Below are 21,933 nucleotides of genomic sequence, written 5' to 3' on the forward strand. Positions count from 1 at the left end.
GTGTTAAAAAATTTCATGATTATCTATATGGAAGAGAATTCACAATCTTCACTGACCACAAGCCGTTGCTGGGACTATTCACTACTGATAGGCAAACACCTCAAATAATGTCCCCAAGGATGCTGAGCTGGTCAATATTCCTCTCGGCATATTTGTATAAAATAGTTTACAGACCCGGTAAGGAGATGGGACACGCAGATGCTCTAAGCAGATTACCCTTACCAGAAACAGAAACAGACCCTGCCCCGGTGGGTCAAATCTTAGCCCTACAAGAACTCCCTGAATGCCCTCTCACAGCAAAAGACGTTGCAACTGTCACAAGCAGTGATGTAACCTTTAGCAGGGTGGCAATGTGAGTCAATTCGGGCTGGCAGGAAAAGAACCCAGGGCAGCAATTCCAGGCGTATTTTGTGAGAAGGAACGAGATGTCCTCACACAAGGGATGCCTGTTATGGGGCAACAGGGTGATAGTACCGGACAGACTCAGAAGTAGGGTTGTAAGGGATTTGCATGAGGGACACCCAGGAATTGTGCGCATGAAGGCCCTTGCGAGGAGTTACCTGTGGTGGCCAGGACTGGATAAGGCCATTGAGGAGCAAGTAGCCGGATGTTATCAATGTCAGAGATCCAGGCCAGAACAGGCACATGCTCCAGTGCACAGGTGGGAGGCCACTCAGAACCCATGGTCCAGAATTCACATAGATTACGCCGGACCATTCCAGGGTCAAATATTTTTAGAGGTCGTAGATAGCTACTCTAGGTGGTTAGATGTGGTGCCTGCCAAGACCATACAGGTGCTGAGGGGGCTCTTTGCCACACATGGGTTACCTGATGTAATTGTATCTGATAATGGCCCTCAATTCACATCTACCGAATTTCAGGACATCCTCAAGGCCAACTTGATTAGACACACAACGGCTGCATCCTTCCACCCGTCCAGTAATGTTTTGGCTGAGAGGAACGTAAGATCTACAAAGGACGCACTGCGGCAGATCATTGTTGGCAATTGGCATCAGAGACTGGCTCAATTCTTGTTGGCTCAACACACCACTCCCTGCACAGCGATGGGTAAGAGCCCAGTGGAGATGCGCTGGGGAAGGAGGGTGATAACCAAACTGGACAGACTTCATCCAGATAGAGTGGCCGCGGAAGCAGAACAAGCTAATACAGCCAGGACATTGGCCATAGGGGATCTAGTGTGGGCCAGGAACTATGGCATGGGGGAGAAGTGGATGGAAGGAGTGGTAGTGGACAAAACAGGACCCTTATCTTATATCATTGAGGGGGAAGGGGACAGGCAGGTCAGAAGACATATCGACCAGCTGAGGAAACGGGCACCAGAGAACCGTCCCCAGGAACAACAAGAAGGCCGTACACAGCAACAGCCCAAGGCTCGGAGTATGGAGCCACTACCAGTATGTCCACCAAAACCACCACCAGTATGTCCACAATCGTCTGGAGCACAGGCAGCGGAGCCAGCTGCACATCTCCCAGGAAGAGGGTCAACAACAACAACACGCGGTCCAATGACAACGGTAGCCAAAAATGATGCAGTACCAGCGGGACGTACCTCAGCTAAATCTACCTCAGAGCAGTTGCGGGAAGGAAATCAGGCAATGCCGAGGGAAGCAACTCAGGGGTGTGAAGTTGGGTCAGAAAGGCAACAGGGAAGGTTGTAGTGGCCAGGACTCACAAAATCCCGGCTTACCTGAGGGATTATGTGGAAAAGTAAATGTAGAAGTTAGAAAATTGTAGTGTAGCATCGTTCACGTTGGGGGGGGGGAAGGGGTGTTGTGTATGCCACCCTATACCTGGTGGCATGAGTCAGGCGACCGATTGGTTCACCTGTCCGGCGGGAAAAGTAGGACACTGGGTTGGGTGTCACCTGTCTGGCGGGAAAATAGAGCCAGCAGATTGGCTGACTGAGGGGATGGGGAAAAGCTATAAGAGGGCACCTGGGGAAGAAGGACTCAGTTCCATCTTGTATTCAATAAAGAGATAAACCCCGTCTGCTGTCTCCTGGTCATTACACGTGGCACCCACTACAGAACAAGTAGCAAAATATTCTACTGGACCTTCCCTACATTGCACTATAAGCCCATTGTTCAGCACAGACTTATTCTATTTGCTTGGAAGAGTTCTTCTTCCTCCTCTATGCTACTGCAGAAGCATTTGTACAGTTTTTAGCAGGCCCTTTCTAGCCAAAGATGAAGGCTCAAATTCTTAAGTTGTGTCATAGCTCATCATGCCAGCCATCATTTTCAGGCAATGCTTCATCGCTGTCACGCATTCATTACTTTCTGAACTGTCAAAAGAGAGCAATATAGAATCCAAAATGGGGGCTTTTAGCATTGTAAATCTTCTCTGGCATAACTGGATCCAGAGATCAGTCATTTTGTCCAGTTGCTGACAAAATGCTATTATAATGCTATGAGGAAAACAAGTCTATTCTACAATAGACAACATCAGCATCCTGTCAGAAATGCAAGACACAGAAACTCTTCATTGTTTTCCCTAAGTTACCTTGCAAAATTCATGACTGATGAATAATAGGTCTTTACTCTCCTGACTGTCCTGAAGTCCTGAGTTAAAGGGGGGGGAGGATGCTTGCAGAAAGGTAATCTTGTTCAGAGAAAAGATCTGCATGTAGCCATCCCAAATATTTACTTATAAATATATACATACATGTGATTTATATAACCACCCATCTCAAGCGTGTGACTGGGAATGGCTTACAAGATTAAAATACGTAAACCCACCACACGTAACTCTTCATCTCCCCCAGCACCCAGGGTAAACAATGACCTCGATGATAACAACAGAACCCATATATTCACCCAAGCAAATCCCTGGGAAAACAGCAATGTCCCCAATGCTTTGCAAAAGGCTAACAGGCTTGGGTCCATCCAAATGTCTGAGGGATGTAATTTTAGAAAGGGAAGGCACAATATAAATGCATTTATAACCAGTGTTAAGAATTTTGCAAGCCAGCCCTCCAGTTATGTCACTAGTTATCAAAACTTTGATGGAAATGTGGATGCGTTTCAGTCATACTAAAGCATGGTGGCTACTTAAAAGGGCGCGCATCTGACCAATGTTTTAGGTGCTGTTGATTGATGTTTTACTTAGATTATGATCTCTTTGTATGAAAAACAAACTTGGTGAGATCAAAATGTTCATCATGGGTACACACCAGGGTTATACAGTAATCATGCTTCCATGTGCCTGAAATTCTGGTTCAGAAATTTATGCCTGCCTTCCTTGAAATAAACGAGGATTACAAACCAAGGTTCTAGTTTCTGTTCATAATTTTGTAGTCAGACTGATTGGGAAACTTTGATGAAGTACAGACATCCCATTATTAAAATGTGAATGGGGGTGGGGAGTAAAGTTACAAGCATGAAGAAAGGATTCAGTAATGTCTTGCTTTATGAAACTGAGATGTTATTGCATGATTTCAGTCTTTTGGGCAGACATTCATGTCATACTGATTCCTAACAGGAGAAAAGGGAATGCTTTTGACCCTGTGATCTATGATGTGGGATTTCAGGGGACTTAATAGCTCCCTTGCAGTGCTCCTCTTCTGACTCATGACAGCAATACGCATTATAAGTAGCAACAATTCTTACTGAAACATATTTGTGAATTAGTGAAGCAGTGCTCATGACACTGGCATATCTCTTCAGCTCAGGATATGAACTGCATATGTTTGTTGTTTTTATGTCACCAAACTGCTTTGTAACTCAAGGGAGTTATTTTTAATTACTACAATGTATAGATTAGCTTTCTCAGATATACAGGTAATCCTCAATTTACAACAGCAATTGGGACTTGAATTTCCATCACTAAATGATGTAGTCTTAAAATGTGGCCACATTGCTTATCTAACAGCAGTCCCTGCAGTCCTTGTTGCCATTGTTAGCAAAATTACTAGACGAGGTAACTTCCTGCCAGCTTCCCACAATCAAGACAGTAAGGAAGCTGGCAGGAAGGTGCAAGTCCCAGGCAATTTGCAAGCAGGCTAGCATGGGAGTGCACAATTAATTTAATTTAATTTATTGAGATTTCTATACCGCCCTTCTCCCAAAGGGACTCAGGGCGGTTCACAAGGATGCAAAGGAGATGTGATGAGGGTCAGGGAGGGTGCATGAGGATGCGAGGGGGAGAAGACAAGGATCAGGGAGGATCCACAAGGGTGCATGAACTGCTGGCACAGGGCAAGCACAGAGAGGGTGAGGCAGAATGTGTAGGTGGAGGAGGTTTACCCCAGCAACTTGCAATCTTTCCTGCCAGCTGGCCTGCTGACTTTCTGAAAAAGGTGACAGGAAAGGTTACAGATGGGGACCATCATGTAATGGCAGGGTGCTCCAGCTGATTGTAAGTGCAAATCAATTGCCAAGGGCCCAGAGAATGACCACTGGGGTTTGGGGATGACTGGAACTAGAAGAGCCAGTTGTAGCCACCATTCATTCACTTCTGTTGCAACTATAAATGGTCATTGAACATTGAATGGACATAATTCGAGGTTTGCCTGTAGAAGTCTCCCGGTTTTAAAAACAGCTTGGACTATTAACATTTTAAGCAATGTGCTCTCATAACTTGTCCTGCAGGCAGAATGAACCAAGAATAGGATAGAAAATATATAGAATGTGGTTGCTTTTCTTTTTGTAGAATGTGGATAATCTGTTTGCTAGCCATTATAAATGCAATCTTCTTGCACACAGCATAGGAGACAAATAGAAAAGGCCTTATCAGCAGATGAACATATTTCAAATTTTACGAGTAATTGTAATGCTCTTGCAAAATGCAATCCATATTCCTCACGTGGGTGATAGGACTAATAACAAAAATACTGTTTTAGGTTATAAGATACCAACAAGTTCAGTTTAACATCTAGTAGTGTTAGCATCCTAATGTGTCTTTGGTAATAATTTGTAATTCTCATGAAATTTTACGGGGGTCTTTTATCCAACCATCCACCTTATGTGCCAATCATGACAACTATTTTCCAAAGGCTATTAGTAAATTGATAGGCTGTTTGTTTGTTTGTTTGTTTGTATCCCAAATTTGTTATTTTTACAAATAACTCAAGGTGGTGTACCTAATCTAACGCACCTCCCTCCTCCTATTTTCTCCACAGCAACAACCCTGCATGGTGGGTTGGACTGAAGGAGGATAACTGGCCCAAGTTCACCCAGCTGAGGATCACCTACCACCCTCTCTGGTTTTCCAGGGTGGGGTGGGGTGGGGTGGGGTGTTGTTGTTTTTTTAGTTTATCAACTGCGCACAATTCTGAAAAAGCAATTATCCAGCTTTTATTTTCTAAACAGAGTGTGGCCATGCATACCAAATTCCCATTTATAAAAAGAGAATAAAAATTATAGGAATCAGAATAGTTTAATAGCCACCACAGAAGGTGCCAGTAAACAGACATTGGCATTTCCTTTGGTAGATTTTGCACTAGTAAAAATAATACCTCACCTTCCTAGTTTTTCTGCTAGCCTACTCACCATTGTGGGACTTGAGTTATTGAAGATCCCTATTTCCTAAAAGTGCAATTCTATACAATACATAATGTTAAGAGTGTAGGTAACTACTGCCATCTAAAGGTCTGTTTGAAAATTTTAAAATGGTTAAAAAGCGGAGAACTCTATGGTATAAAATTGGTGTTTTGACATGAAGCTCAACATGTTTTGGCTAAAATCCTTATTCAAGATTTCCTGGCTGAACATGGATTTGGACTTGGCTTCCAATAAATTAAATACACTAGTGATGGCAAACACAAGTACAAGATTCACACATTGTGCCAAGTATCCAGGAATACTTGAATAAGTTATTGCATCCTGGTTCACATCCCATAAGCCATCGTTTAGAGAGTACAGTGGGTAGGTTCCCACATGCTGCTAAGCCAAATAAAGCAAAATTACTGTAATATGATTAACTGCAGTATGGTGAAACCAACAACATTCCCTTTACAACCATAATGTTTGCAAAATCAGTTCTTCTGTTAATCTTTGAACTAGGAGAGACTTTCATTGCAAAGCAGGGATGGACCAAAGGCAGTCATGAAATCAGGGAGTGTGCTTTGTATCAATAGAAATTAAATTATGAATAAGAACCAAGCATCTGTTTCACTGATAAAGTTTTACAGAGGCTTATGAATAAAATGTTCCAATTTAGAGAAATCAAGATATCAACCTTTATTTCAGTGTTGGTACCCGAGTAAAAACAGGGTTATTATACCTGATCTGCAAAAATCCAGATAATCACTAGAAGGCAGTAAAGATGTAATATCTTCATACCTCTTTGCTACCATTTTATAATTACCTGTATTTGTCTAGTTATGTAGCCATACTGAATGCATTTGGAGAGGCAGAGAGAGGAGTTGCATGGGTTGCCTTCAAGCTTCCACTTACTGCAGAAAGTTTCCCATCTGCAGAGCTGCAAGGGCATCTGCCCTGGCTCATACAAAAATGACATTGCAGCACTGCAGTGCAAGTCCTGCCTTTTTGTATGAGGATTTGTTTCAAACATAGTTTATTATTAGTGGTTTTTTTTATGATTTACCCAACTGACTTTTGCAACCCACCCACCTCAAAAACTCCAAGCTCCTAATATCCAAATAAGAAAACTCATAAGTTATCAGCAACAACAATAATGCTCTTTACATACGTAAGAATAACAATACAATAATCAGAAAAGCAGAAACAACAGTTAGAATGTAACTAACTATAATAGTTAGAACAAATCAAAACTCTCAAGCCCCAAATGCTCTCTTAAACAGCCAGTATTTTGTTGCTCTACAAAAATATAGGAATTGAGAGGGGAGGCAGCCATATTCCACAGAGGACAGTTGTGGAAAAGGCTGACTTCCAGTCCTAGCCATTTTATCTTGCTGAGAAGAAGAAATCCAGTGCTCCTTTACAGCTGGACTGAACAAAATGGGGTATATTCTTTAGGGAGCAGATGGTCCCATTGATAACCTGAACTTAAGTTGTAAGTCTTTATAAGTAATAACCAGCAACTTGAAATGTACCTGGAAACAAACAGGTAACCAGGACATCCCTTACACCAGGGGTGTCAAATTCGCAATGTCATGTGACGTGTTGCGACGTATCACAACTTTTTTGCCATTGCTGGCAATGGGGAGGGTGCGGTTTCAGCATGACGCATCCAGCTTGTGAGCTTGGAGTTTGACACCCCTGCCTTATACTATCAGTGTAATGCTTCTAAAACAGTTCTTATCTAGGATCATTGAATTTCAAGTAGCCTTCAATGGAAGTCACAGATAGAACACATTTAGTGGTCCATCTTCAAAGTAGTAAGAGCTACGAACAGCTGTCACTAAAACCATCTGTTCTCAAAAGCTGAATCTGGTCAAATCCCCTTCTCCCGTCACATTCTCCACCTGTGGTAGAGACATGAATCTGGGAGGATGGTCATGTTGTTCACCTTCCAAGGTGAAAGCAACCCTACCCAGAATTTAAGCAAAGCGGCCACTAGAAACTCATGCTTTCTGGACAAATAACTATTCTGTCTTGCCGGGATTCGATGTCACTTGTTTCATGCACATGTTCATTTAAGAGGCAAGATGCAGAAACATCCATAGCCTTCTGTCTGGTCCTGGGTAGGTATCATATTTTGATTGATTCTGTTGATGATATCTTGCCTTGGGCCAGACAAAAGAATCAATTGCTAACTTTCTCCAGAAGTTTCATGAAGATATTAAGTAAAATGAGAGAAAACATTGTACAGGCCAATATCCCATTTGGAACATTCTTCTTTCATTAATATTGCAAAATGTTTAGCAAACCTCTCACAACAGACTGGAGAGATGGAAGGACTGAAATCACCTTAAGCGTAACTGATGGAAGATGTTCTGCTGATGCTGTGGCATTTCTGTCACTTCATCTCTCAGATCTCCTTGGCGAAAAATGGAATCTCTTGACATCTGCTGACAGGAGAAGCCACATGTGGCCAGCTTGTCCAATACCTTCATCATCTCTATATTTTGATGATCAACAGGAGATGTGGAAGAACTGCTCCCTAATGAAATGCTGTGCAGATTTCTGACTGGACATTAGCATTAAACTCACACTAAACTTTGGTTTAAAGGATATCATTGTAATCGTGTGGGTTTTATAAAGTGCAAAGGCAGATGTATTCATTACTGTGCAGATACACCTTGTCTATTTTCAGCAGTAACTGAAAACTTTTGTGGATTGTTGTTTACAGGGCCAACCAGGACTGCTTGGACAGCAAGGATTCCCTGGGCCATCAGGAGTGATGGGCATACCAGGACTTTCAGGGCACAAAGGGGACAAAGGTGAACGAGGTAGACCTGGCATAACTGGACCCAAAGGAGAAGTGGTAATTTTATAACTTCTAAGAAATCAACTTCACTATGAAGATCAAATGCAAAGAAGTAGATAACTGCATCATCATGTGTCCCTTTTCATTATAGGGACAAAGAGGAGTCACAGGGTTTCCCGGTGCAGATGGAGTTCCTGTAAGTAATTGTTCGTTTGTTGTATTGAATTTGAAAGTGTTATGATAGTCTTTCCTGTTATTTCCTGTTATTCAGGTTATTATAAGTAACCAGATAATGCATATGATAAAATAAACAGCTTATTTTTTCTCCAACCAAACTCAGACTAGTATAAAATACAAAATTAGCATAAAAACAAAACCAAAATCATGTTTTGTACACAGACGATGCTGATGAATTTTCATGGGGCACAGTCCCATGGTCTTGGTGGACCGGATCCTTGGTCTCAGGAATAGTCAGAACAGAGAGCAGAGATTAGAATTAATATTTTGCACGCAGAAGAGAAATCTGTTTAACTATTTATTAAGTAGATTTATAGAGCACTCATCTCACTTTTATGTGACTTTATGTGACTCTAGGCAACTTAAAATAAAATAATACAAAATATGATCCAGGAACAAGTGCAACTGATGCACAGCCTTCAATTCAAAGTGCAAAGGGCTGGGCACGGTTTCTACCTGCTCTTTGAGAATCCAGGAGGACCCTGAGTTTATGGACTGGATCTATCTAGGGCAGTACCATCCCCATCCAGAACCAAAGATGGAAGGTCCCCAGAACCAGGAGCTTCAGAAATCCAGAGCCACTTGGTCTTGCTTGAAGTGAGCTGAAGCCTGTTGCACCCCATCCAGGCCTCCCTAGCCTCCGGGCACTGAGACAGAACTTCCACAACATCACTCAAACAGCCTGGAATGGGATGCAAAGCTTGGTATCACTGACAATATTTCATTCCTAACTCACTCAGCAACTTCATGTAGATGTTAAATAGGAGGGGAGAAAGCTCCAAGCCCTGAGGTATTTCACAAAGGAAGGGCCACAGGCTGGATCTCTTTGCCCTGGAAACCAACCTCAGAGGAAAGAGGAGAACCAGCACAACACCCCCAACTTCTGAAGCTGCTCTGGAAGCATACTGTGATTGATGCTATCAAAAGCTGCTGAGAAATCAAAAAAACAAGAAAGATCACCAACCCACCCCTCTCCCACCAGAGGTCATCCAAGAGCGCTGTCAATGCCATCTCAGTTCTATACCCAGACCTGAACCCAGATTATCCACTTCTTCCAGAGTCCTTTGAAGCTGTAATGCAATAAACCTCTCTACAAATGTCCCTAGAAAATTTTCCACAATGATGAGGTATAGCAATATTGCCTTGAAAAGCATTTAAACAGAAAAACACCTGTGTAAATTATAAACATCTATTACTGCGTCCTTTGCCAAATTCTGGACATGAGAGCCGTGAGCAATAAAGGGGAAGCATTCTTAGGCTAGTACAGTTTCCAACTGTTGCTTTACATAAAGTAATAAGCAAAGTGCATTTATTTCTAGACACTTTCACAGAAATCCTCAGACAGATTTCCCAGTACCAGCTTCCTCTTCCATGCCCTTTGACACCAGTCCATTTTTACCACCCACATGCACCAGTAAAACAAAATTCCAAATAGCTATTTTCAGCTGCTCGACTCATTCATCCACCCTTCTAATGTGTTTTGCAGTGCAGAACTAAAGCTAGAAAATCCTTTTCTTTTTCCACATGTGGAAGTTGCATTAACTTTCATGGGACTTACCTTCAGGCAGCAAATGAAAGGGAATGTAAGGTCATATAAGGAAAAGCAGCCTGCAGATAGATGCTGCAGGGTATATCCTGAAGACAGAGAAAAGGAAAAAGCAAAGTCATGTGATTTTATGGGCAGGGAACACACAGGTTTAATATTCACATGTTCCAGAAAACAAGCCTGTAGTAATTTTTCAAGTATGAAGCACAATGGAGGATTAATTTATCATATATGATAAACTAAATATAATTTTCTGTTTTTTACCCCAGATCCCTTTAATAAGAATAGCACATAGCTTAGATAAGCACAGAGGTACCAGAACACTCACCATCATTCATTCTTTCCTTGTTTGGCCCGCCCTGGAGATTTCTTGGAGCATAGATGCACCTCAGTGTAGGGATATAATATTATTTCCTTGATATGTATTCCTCTAAAATGCTAAGTAGCTGCTTAAGATAAATGTCTTTAGGAAACGAAAAGAAGGCATAGTTAGACCATCTATTTCTACTGCTTCAAAATGGTTAACAGTATCATGCAACATGCAGACAGGGACATTTGGAATTAGAGTTTTTGACATAAACTTTTTGCAGTCTGAAAAATTCCATTTTGAGCTGTTTCAGAGCTTTCTGAATTCAAGGTTGATTCTCTTCCTTCACTAACCTATCTTCCCTGTTTTGAGGATTTCTCTTTCTGGAAACCACTGAGCACATGATCTGAATATCATTTTCTGTTGAGTAGAATTGAATTTATATATTTGTCTGCTCTAAGAATGAGTCAGCAAGCTAAAAAAAATCCTTAACCTTTTCTAAGGAAACTCCCAGGAATTTTTAGATTTGGCGGTAAGCTAAATCTGTGAAAAAAGGAAGTATCCAATAATAACTCCTGTATTCTGTAACTATTTCTCATTTTCTCTTATACAATTTGATATTAATACCAATGGGAATAGCAAAAGTATAAATCAACTATGAATAAAATTTGAGCCATTTATTTTTCTTTGGCAAGAAGGATAATTGATGAAATGTACTAGTGGCACCTTTTCTTTCTCAGTTCTGATGCACAGAATTAAAATTACAATAAAATACCTGCATGAGAGGTGAAGGTATACTAGAACAACTTACTTTCATGAACAACTTATAGCATAGTTTTTCCACCACAGAATTAGGATAGGTAAAGGCATATCAATAGTATTCACACACAGTTTAATGATACTCATTTGCTAGTAGATATTTATCATCACATTTTTTAAAAATCCTCTCCAATATTCTAAAACTATGTTGAAAGACATTTTAATAATTAAAAAACCCTCCCATTCCTATAATGCTTCAGGCAGTATTTACAATAATTTTCAGAGATTAAGAAACCTGAACAAATTCTCAAGGCAGGTTTTTTTTTAGCATAATATCATGCAGCCAGAAGATAGTTTCCCACATAGCACAACACAGTCACTCTGTGGTTCCAATGGGATTATACCTAATGAAGGAAGCACCTTTCATACTCTGTTGCAATACCTAGTCTGCAGTTCACAGGACAGTGATTTACTTGACAAGATATCTAGACTGCTGGATATGTACTGTATGGAAAAAGATCTCATTTTTTATTATAATTACTAAACCTGCTTCACTACACATTTGTCAGGTCAGGTCATGCACATGCAGAATGCATCAACTTCCAAAAGGTTACATAGGATGCAGCTTCAGTAAGGTCTTCTTATTCACTTCATGTCATATTTAAACTGGATTTTAATTACCTTAGCTATTTGAATACAAGGAATGCAAAGGTATTAAAAATGTGCTATTCCTCCCTACCTGTTACCTATGCCTTCCTGTTTCTTCTGATATCTGTGTTGCTCTTTCTAGTTATTTTGTTTCATATTCCCAGAGGTGTATGGTTTGAACTACAGAATAGTGTTCTTAATAGAGTAGAATTAAATATTCTTTATTTGACTCTATTTTTCCCATAGAGTGGTTGTTAAGGTAAGAACATTTAAGAATTCCATGAAAGCCAAGAAGAAGAAAGCAAAAGCAGCAGGTCAGCAGGTCATAATTGTATATATTTTCTCTCTACAGGGTCATCCAGGTCAGGCAGGATCAAGAGGAAAACCAGGCCACGATGGTTGCAATGGGACCAAGGGAGATCCAGGTCCACAGGGAATTCAGGGACCTGCAGGAGCTCCCGGGTTTTTTGTAAGTTATGAGCACTGAATATGTCAATGTAAAGCTACTGCTGCTTAACAGCAAAATCAAGAGGAGTTCGTTCCCTTCCACTAAGTGGGAGAAAAGGGTTTCCATTGCTGGAAGAAGCCTAGCATTCTTGCTAATCTGCCACATTAGGATTATAGGCTGAAGTCCTACAAAAGCTGCATTGCCTAAAGCTGAAATATAATTACCATTTCAGAAGGAAATTCCAGGTTCACTAGTAGTCATTTTGGACAACTTTGGAGTTCAGTTATCCTATGTGCTCATAATATTAGTACATTGGTTGAGGACTATGATTGATTATGATGAAAATTACGGGTGGAGGGAAAGCCATAATAATTTACAGGGTTTTTTTGTTTTTTTTTAAAAAAGGAGGAACTTCCTGCTTTATTGTTTTGAGACACATTAATAAAGCTGCAAGAATACTTGTTCTTTCTGTGCTGAAAGGACTTGCTCAATTTCACAGGGATATATAGCATATTTCAAAGTGAAGAAATAACTAATTTTCCTCTTGTTTAGTGAGCAACATCTGTGAAAACAAGATATCTTGTTGAAGTGCCTTTTGGCAAACACCACCACAACAATGAGCACAACAATGTTGTTCAAAGAAATAGAAGTGGAGTTGGATCAGAGATCATCTAAATTTATAGAAACAGCTTTGTTACTTTGGAACAAAATTAGATGACATTTGAAGATGTATTTGCTCATTCTATGAAGATAACCCATTTTAATTTCAAATGGGGGAAAGGATTTGACTGGGTAAACAAACATTTTAATTTCCTAAGGGATCATAATTAATTTTACGTAGAATGGAATGAGTCATTGGAGGAGTTATGGTGGATGGAGTATTGAAGATCTATATTTTTTTATTATTCTGAGTTTCTTTATAATGAGGGAGACGGTTAAGGAAGTTCTTTTATTTATTTCTTTTTCAGCTGCTTAAAGGTTTACTTCACAGCTTTCGTACATCCGGAGCCCAAGGGGTAGAATGGTATACTTTAGCAGGGTCAGAACACCAGCGGTTTTAGTTCAGATAGCAATTTTATTTCCATAACAGATAGGCTTGAAATATGCAGCAGGTGTCCCCATGGTGAGATTTTCTGAAGGCAATCAGACACAGAAGCATCATTGTGCATCTTGAGTCATGGGACAGCTTGGGCTTTTCTTCAATCACGTACAGGGGTGCAAGCATGCTCTAGGGCTTACAGTTAGAGGGACAGTAGGATTTTATACTTCACTGCGTGACATGCTTTCTCAGGATCTAAAAGTCCCCAAATGCCATGTTGTGCATATGGACAGAGAACCATATTACAAGGGATGGATACCAGGTATATTGGGTGCAAGCCAAATTTCACAGAATATATATTCTCACAGTTTCTGTTTATAAATAAAAGCATGGAGACACACAAGGAAGTGAAATAAAATATACTCAAAAAAGGTGAAAGAATGTTCAGTTTTTTTCAAATTAGGTAAAACAGGACTTCAGTCTGGCTTAGGCAATTGAGAAGTTGTATAGATGAACAACTAGAGGAAACAGATTTATAACTTTTGTACCATTTACTTGCTTATTAAAAGTAAAAATTCTGCAGTCTCCAGACCTTTGGATACTTGCACTAATTAAACATTTTAAATAAAACATTGTATTATTTTAAAGAAATAAAATTATATATCAATCATACCAAGCATCCTAACATCCAAGCCTATGCCTCTGAGAAATCAACTGATGACAAAATACTGCCAGTCAGTTATGTCATTACCACCTCCACACAAAAAAGGCAAAAACAGAAGCAACTGCGTAGACTTACACAATCTGATTTGTACTTTTTCAAACAACCAGGCTTATACTCTAAATTGACAATAGAGTCTGTGCAATAATAACAACGTTCCATCTGTTGCAAAGCTAGCAAAATCAATTCCAAAAGATTTTAGTGAGCAAAGGTTTTCTGATTTTCTGGTCAAATGTAAGTTTCAAGGGGGCAGTAGTTATCAAGAGACTTTTTGAAGTCTCTCTCTATATATAGGAAACCTCTTGAATATGAACTGCATAAAATATAAATGTTGCTCTGTCAGTGGACATGGAGAAGACAAATGATGCTGGAAAAAATATATAAATAGGGGTTACTTGTATTGGTTAGTTAGCCAACACAAGTTGTGAGACACCATCTCTGGACTCCTGGATCTGCCTGCCTAGGTGTGCTTCAGTTGCAAGTACATTAGGAATATGACCAATTGTGTCTATAAGGTCATAGCGAACCCACAAGGAGAGCCATGGAATTGCTGACTAAGTCTGTGAAGTGCCCTGTAAGTGGCACATCCTAGTTGGGCAGATTATTGTGGTGCATTAGGGGACACAACTGCAAGTTTGTACTGGAAGAAAAGGCTATCTCTCATCTCATAATAATGGGAAAATATTTTCCTCTTTTTCAGTCATTGTTTTCAAGGGAACATAATTTGGATCCTAAACATGATGTTGCCAATTTACTGCAGGTTTTTCAGTTTGGAAATGGGCTCTACACAGCCCGTTTTTTCATTCTCTTCTCATTTGGATGGTTTAGAATAAGCACAGAGCAATCTGCGGTATCAGCACCTCACATGATCCTTCAACCTCTCTTTTGTAGTCTCAGTGAATTTTATGTTTTTTTTCAGAATTAACCCTTGGAATAATTTCAATTGCTAAGTGCCATTCATATTTTCAGGAATCACATATAAATTATGATGTAAACCTTAAAGTTGTCTTAATGATCGCCAACCTCCAAAGTAGTAGAAAAATTCTGCTTATACCCAGCATTCGAGATAGTCCTGTAAAATCCTCAAGAAAGAGAATGATATGTTGGAAATGAATTTGGAGTTCTTTTAGTCCAACACCCACTATAGTGCAGGAATCCTCAGACAATTCTCGACAAATGGCTGAAATTTTTTATTTTCAATCACTTTAGGGAATCCAAGGACCCAAAGGTCAGAAGGGGGAGCCTATTGCACTACCTGAAGAATTAGCTATACAGTTTAGGGTAAGTCTCTGTGAACAGTTATAATCTGTTAGAAAAGTATGTTTTCCTGATCATCTTTAATTAAGTGCCTCAGATGTTTTCATATAAGTGAAAAACTATAATTTTCCTAATTTTTTCAGCTTCTTTTGTACTTTATCAAATACGGTCTTGCAGAGGCTATACTAAAGTTTTGCTATCATATTTTTTCTTAAATTTATTCTTTAGCTATCATAAATAAGCAGCCATATTGTGGTTTTCATTTATAAAACACAAGTCATTTTTTTTAGTTTAAATAGAAGCATGTCTGTATGCTCTTTGAAGTTGCTGAGTCAAAACAAAGTGAAGCAGATATGATTCTTCCATTAGGTCTGTGCATGAGTGTATGTGTGTGTGTGTATATATATATATATATATACAACACACACAAACACACACAAATAACTTTTTTCTTTTAGTTATAAATGTAGATTTCATTGTATTTACATTGTACTGATTTTTCTATTCACTTTTAACTTTCAGATTTTTCAGATAATCATAGAGGTTTTTTGTAAGAAATCCATTTGTGGACATCTGAGAGTTTTAGAAATAATTCCTTACCAGATTCCATAATTCCTTCAACTATCACCAAGCACTTAGTGTACTGTATTCACTGGAAAAGTTGGGATACCTTCAGAGATGCATCTGCCTTGAAAATAGCCCGCGTTGAACTGTAAAGCAGTCAAGCATCAGAAAAGGACATTTTATTTTATGTCATAAACTGTTTTATGATAATTTTTATGTCATAAAATGTTTTATGAAATTTGTCAAATTTCAATTCCATGGTAATAATGGCTCCTGTTCACATTCTGTAAATCAGCCCATTTGAGATATCTTGGTTTAAAAATTGTTGCCCTGTGATGCACCATTTTGCTCAGTGTAAGGTTACAGGAGTGAAAATTTTAGTGGTATAGAAAAGTTTGTGTTCAAGTTGACTAAAAGAGCATTTCCCATTTTAAATTATTCTTCTCTAGGGAAATCCTGGTGAGCCGGGCTTGATTGGCTTCATTGTAAGTAACATTGGGATAGATAAATTTCTCTAATAAAATTAACTATTAGTAAAATAAAAGAAAGCACAATTATTATTTTAAAAAAATATTTTCATTTACAGGGACCTCAAGGTGCTCGTGGACCAGTGGGTGAACCTGGTCTAGAAGGAGACTCAGGTCTTCCGGTAAGTATTATAAGATTCTGAGATTACGACAGTAGTTTGACATTCTTTATTATGGCCAACAAGTAGAAAATGTTAATAAAACAAGTAGTAAAACAATAAGACAATAAAACAAAACTCAGCAATAAGGCAGAACAATAATAAAGCAACAGAATTAAAAATTAAGAAACAGTAATAAACTCTTGATATGCTGTGTACTTAATTGAATAAAATTGCACAACATTGAAAAATACAATATTGTGTTATTCTGATTGGATAATAATTAGTGAAAATAAAATAAACATGTGTGGCTTAGGAACTTGACTGAAAGAAAGTTTATAAAACATGCAGTTATCATGGTTAAAAGCACACACTATAAGAAGAGTGACTTATATAGTGCCTTTAGCTTGTGCAGACAAAGCTAGCTATATTTCTTAAATCGCTTTTCCAGTACTGGTCTGGGTATCATACTGAAATGTGTTGATGATAAAGCTTTTCTAAATACTGATACTGTGAGATGATTTAAGTATTTAACATGTCTGACGCTCTAGAGATAAGTTTATAAAATGGCATCTTGTGGAAGGTAAATGCAAGTCGTTAACCCGTTATCTTGGTGCTAACTGATCAAAACTCATCTATAATAGAATTTCTTAAAAGAAATTATAATAATACAGCATTTGCTTTCTTTTCCATTTAATGCTAATAGAACTAGACTTAAAAGTTGGAGAATATGCTTAACAACCCAAAGTGTATGGAGGCTTTTACCAAGAATAGTTTTATTTATTTATTTATTATATATTTCACATTTCTCTTTTTTTAAAAAAATGCTTTATTGATTTTTTTACAATAACAAAGCATGTTGTCTTGGTTCATATATTTTGAGAAACACGATCAATAGTAGTTAATTAACAGTCAATAATAATTAATTTTTGTAATTCCATAATTGGTGTATTAATAGTATATTTCTTTGATCTTCTCTTCTCCCAATAGTATTCTCCTTCTTCAACCTTAAATAAGTGTGATTCTTAATATTTTCAATGCATAAATGATTACATATAAACATTTTTTTCATGTTTGTACAAATAATAATTATGTCCATGTATGACACCTTTTCTTATCAATTTCTGTTGTTTTTATAAAAATCATCTTATTAGTTCACCATGTATCCTATTTTCATAATTCTTATATAATCTTAATTTCCCCTTAATATTCAAACCATTCTTATCTGTCATAATTTTCTCAATATTAATCTAAATATCCAGATTTTCCATTGTTTTCATATTTCATGCATTGTAAAAATACTGTACTGCTTGCTTATCTATCTTATAGCATTTATCTATAACATCTTTTATGATCAGTTTATATTTCACTTATATTTGTAAAAGTTAATTTGTTAAATCACTATATATTCTATTTTCAAAATTCTTATTTAAGCTTAATTTCCCCTGAGTATTTCGGTCATTCCTTAGTCTTGATTCTTTTCAACTTAATTTACCTTTAGATTTCAAATTTTTCATTCACATACATCATCCCAATGTTTTTACATTTCATATATTATGAAAAATACTATATTACTTATATCTCTTATCCCTCTTATTGTGCAGCCCCTTTATATCCAAAGTTATCTGTTCTTTTAACTGTATTCAAACAGGTGTTTGCTCATGTAATACTCCATCTGGTAGGGCAAGTCAAATCTCTTGAATCTGTCTCTAGCCTTCTTCTTTTGCCAAGTAGCTTTCCAAGTTGATATATTCCACTTGCCAGGAAGTTCTTGTATTTTTGTAAGTATTGTTTGGAGTGAAGAAGACAGAATGTGTAGAATATATGCTTTTTGTCTCCTGAACTCTAATGGTTCTCCTGGCAGTTCTATAGTCCATTTTGTTAGATCTTCTTTCTTATCCTCAGGTTTGTTTTGATGTTCTTACAAATAAAGTATCTTTTCCATTTTGTTATGTCAAAATCTTGTAGGTTTTTTCTTGTTTGTGTTAAATTATCATTTGATTAAGTCATTTTCTTCTAGTTTGTGTTCTATTGTCTGATTTGTTTGTTCATTCTTTACCATCATTTTCTGAATGTTTTTTGAATGTAGGGTTAAATTGGAGATGTGCTCATTTATGTCATCAAAGTTATTTTTGATCTCATGGTTTGAATCTATTGTCATTTGTATCTGTCATAGCATTGCATACATTTTATCCTGGAAAGTGTTTGTCTTGTCTTGAAATGTTGGTTCTGGAGGTCTTTGATATTCCAGGCTGGATCCTTCAGGAGTAGATATTAAATGTGGTTTTCTGTCATTTTTTGATAAGCATGCAATATCCATGTTGTCTCCCCCCTTCAAATAGTCTTTCATCAGTACCATAGTCTCTATAAATAGCCTTATCAAACCAGGCAAACTCAGAATCCGAACAACCCAATTTTGTATAGTTCTTATCTTTGTATATGTTTTTTGTAATCCAGTGTGTTCCCAACTGTCAAGGCATCAGTAAAATCAGTATTTTATAAGAGTTCTTTTATTCAGGGGTCAGTTGTCAACCAGTCAAAATTGCAATTCAGTATATTTACCCACCTTGAATCCTTCCTGTAAGTTCCTCCTAAAAGATTAGCCAAGGGTCAACATTTTTTCTTTTTACGTAAATGATTCTTGAGTTTAGACAACAGTCAGAGTATTTCTTTTCCTTCAGACACTTTTTAATCTTATGGCTGGCCCAGTATGTGTTCTTTCTTTATTTTCACTTTATTTATTTCATGTTTCTCAACTGCCCATCTCCTTTAGATGCAATTATTTATAATGATTGCAGAGATAAAGAATTGACCTTGAAATGATGATACCCAATTTCTGTGCTTTTTACAGTATGTAATTCAGAGATGAATACTGTCTGCTAGGGTAGGGCTTTTCAACATTTTCACAGATTGTACCACTTTTAGGACATGACAATATTTGAGTACTACCAGTGCTTAGCAAGGTATCAAAAACTTGATGACTAAAAAAAGGGGGGGGGGATTTTGGGTTTTACTAATTAGATTCATTTGTTGTTATAGAAATGGCTAGTTATAAAATTATGGAAGAGTAAAAAGTTGAGGTTCAATGTTAATGCTTCCTTCTACTGCAACAGAGGGAGTCTGTTCTTTTTCCCTTCTCCCGCTCACTTTTTCCCCCTTTTTCCTCCCCACTGTGTCCTACAATTTGCTTTTGTATTTTTGTATTTTATTCTATTATCTAATAAAATATTACAAACTGTAGAAAAAAAGGAAAAAAGTACCAGTTTTAATTTCTTTGGTGGCTGTTCCTTTGCTGAATCACTTTTCCTTTGCACTGACAAATGTATGATGAATTCATCCGTGTTTATTAATATGCACCACTACCAGCTAGCTCAGGGGTCTTCAAATTGGCACTTTTAAGGCTTGTGGACTTCAACTACTTCATGGCTGGTTGAGGAATTCTGGGAGTTGAAGTCCACAGGTCTTAAAGTTTTTAAGTTTGTAGACTCCTGAGCTAGTTGGCCAGCCCTTCTTCCTCTCTCCCTTCTGATCTCTCCCGCTACAGTATAGTAAGAATGCAATCCCCCTCCCCAATCCCTTCCCTGTACTCTTAAAGACACTGGAATCAAGTGCAACAAAATAACAGCTCTCAGAAAAAACCAGCATGGCTGCATAAAGAACTCTCTGATAAATTGAAAGATAAAAAGGACAAGTATAAGAATTGGAAAGAGGGGCACATAACTAAGTCAGAATATCAGCAAATAGCTCGTGCCTGCAAAGATGAAGTGAGGAAAGCTAAGGCTCAAAATGAACTAAGGCTTGCGACCAAAGTCAAAAATAGCAAAAAATGCTTCTTTCAACATATAAAAAACAAGAAAAAAGTTAAGGAAATGATTGGTCCATTAGTGGGGGAAAGTGGCAAGAAGGTGACAAGCAATAGGGAGAAAGCAGAACTATTTAATTCATTTTTTGCATCTGTCTTTACACAAAGGGAAAAAACAGTCCAACCTACCCAAACCAGTGCCATAAAAAACAGAATAGAAACGCAAGTTAAGATAGGCAAGAAAATGGTAAGTGAGCATCTGTCCAGCCTAGACAAGTTCAAATCACCAGGCCCAGATGGATTACACCCCAAGGTTCTGAAGGAACTGGCAGACGTGATCTCAGAACCACTGAACTATATTTTTCAAAGATCCTGGAGCACTGGGGAACTACCAGAGAACTGGAAGAGAGCTGATGTAGTTCCCATCTTCAAAAAAGGGAAAAAATAGATCCAGGAAACTACAGACCTATCAGCCTGACCTCAATACCTGGGGAGATTCTGGAAAAGATAATCAAACAACAAATCAGCGAACATCTTGATGCAAACAAAGTCATCACTAAAAGTCAACATGGGTTTGTCAAAAACAGATCATGCCAGACAAATCTTATTACATTCTTTGACCAAGTGACAAAACTAGTGGACCAGAGGAATGCTGTAGATATAATTTACTTGGACTTCAGTAAGGCATTTGATAAAGTAGATCACAATCTACTACTTGATAAGATAGAAAAATGTGGGTTAGATACCATTACCACCAGATGGATTCGTAGCTGGCTGACAGGCCGTACTCAGCGTGTGGTCCTCAATGGAACTGCATCTACATGGAAGGATAGTGGGGTGCCCCAGGGCTCTGTTCTAGGCCCAGTGCTCTTCAATATCTTCATTAATGATTTGGATGAGGGGATAGATGGGGAACTCATCAAATTTGCAGACGACACCAAGCTAGCAGGAGTAGCCAATACTCCAGAAGATAGGCTTAAGATACAGAAGGATCTGGACAGACTCGAACACTGGGCACTATCTAACAAAATGAAATTCAATGGTGAAAAAAGTAAGGTTCTACATTTAGGCAGAAAAAATCAAATGCACAGGTATAGTATAGGTGGTACCTTGCTCAATAGTAGTAACTGTGAGAGGGATCTCGGAGTCCTAGTAGACAATCACTTCAATATGAGCCAGCAGTGTGCTGCAGCTGCCAAAAAAGCCAACACAGTGCTAGGCTGCATTAACAGAGGGATAGAATCAAGATCAAGTGAAGTACTAATACCACTTTACAATGCTTTGGTAAGGCCACACCTGGAATACTGCATCCAGTTTTGGTCACCACGATGTAAAAAAGATGTCGAGACTCTAGAAAGGGTACAGAGAAGAGCAACAAAGATGATTAGGGGGCTGGAGGCTAAAACATATAGGGAACGGTTGCTGGAATTGGGTATGTGTAGTTTAATGAAGAGAAGGGTGAGGGGTGACATGATAGCAGTGTTCCAATATCTCAGGGGCTACCACAAAGAAGAGGGAGTCAAGCTATTCTCCAAAGCACCTGAAAGCAGGACGAGAAGCAACGGATGGAAACTAGTCAAGGAGAGAAGCAACCTAGAACTAAGGAGAAACTTCCTGACAGTTAGAACAATTAACCAGTGGAACAACCTGCCTCCAGAGGTGGTGAA

At 38.4% G+C, this 21,933-nt stretch overlaps 1 protein-coding gene across 1 annotated transcript in view; it reads left to right on the plus strand.

Moving 5' to 3' along the window:
* The window catches only part of COL4A2 (collagen type IV alpha 2 chain), a 201,561-nt gene that overhangs the window by 90,937 nt on the left and 88,691 nt on the right, over positions 1-21,933 (plus strand). Inside the window, exons 5-10 of the mRNA XM_081313055.1 lie at positions 8,236-8,370; positions 8,465-8,509; positions 12,163-12,279; positions 15,228-15,299; positions 16,289-16,324; positions 16,426-16,488. Of these exons, the coding sequence (XP_081169181.1) occupies positions 8,236-8,370; positions 8,465-8,509; positions 12,163-12,279; positions 15,228-15,299; positions 16,289-16,324; positions 16,426-16,488 (468 nt within the window). The remainder of the gene's footprint in view (positions 1-8,235; positions 8,371-8,464; positions 8,510-12,162; positions 12,280-15,227; positions 15,300-16,288; positions 16,325-16,425; positions 16,489-21,933) is intronic.

Source organism: Vipera berus (genome assembly GCF_964194415.1).
Source record: "Vipera berus genome assembly, chromosome: 1".
Classification (NCBI taxonomy): Eukaryota; Metazoa; Chordata; class Lepidosauria; order Squamata; family Viperidae; genus Vipera; species Vipera berus.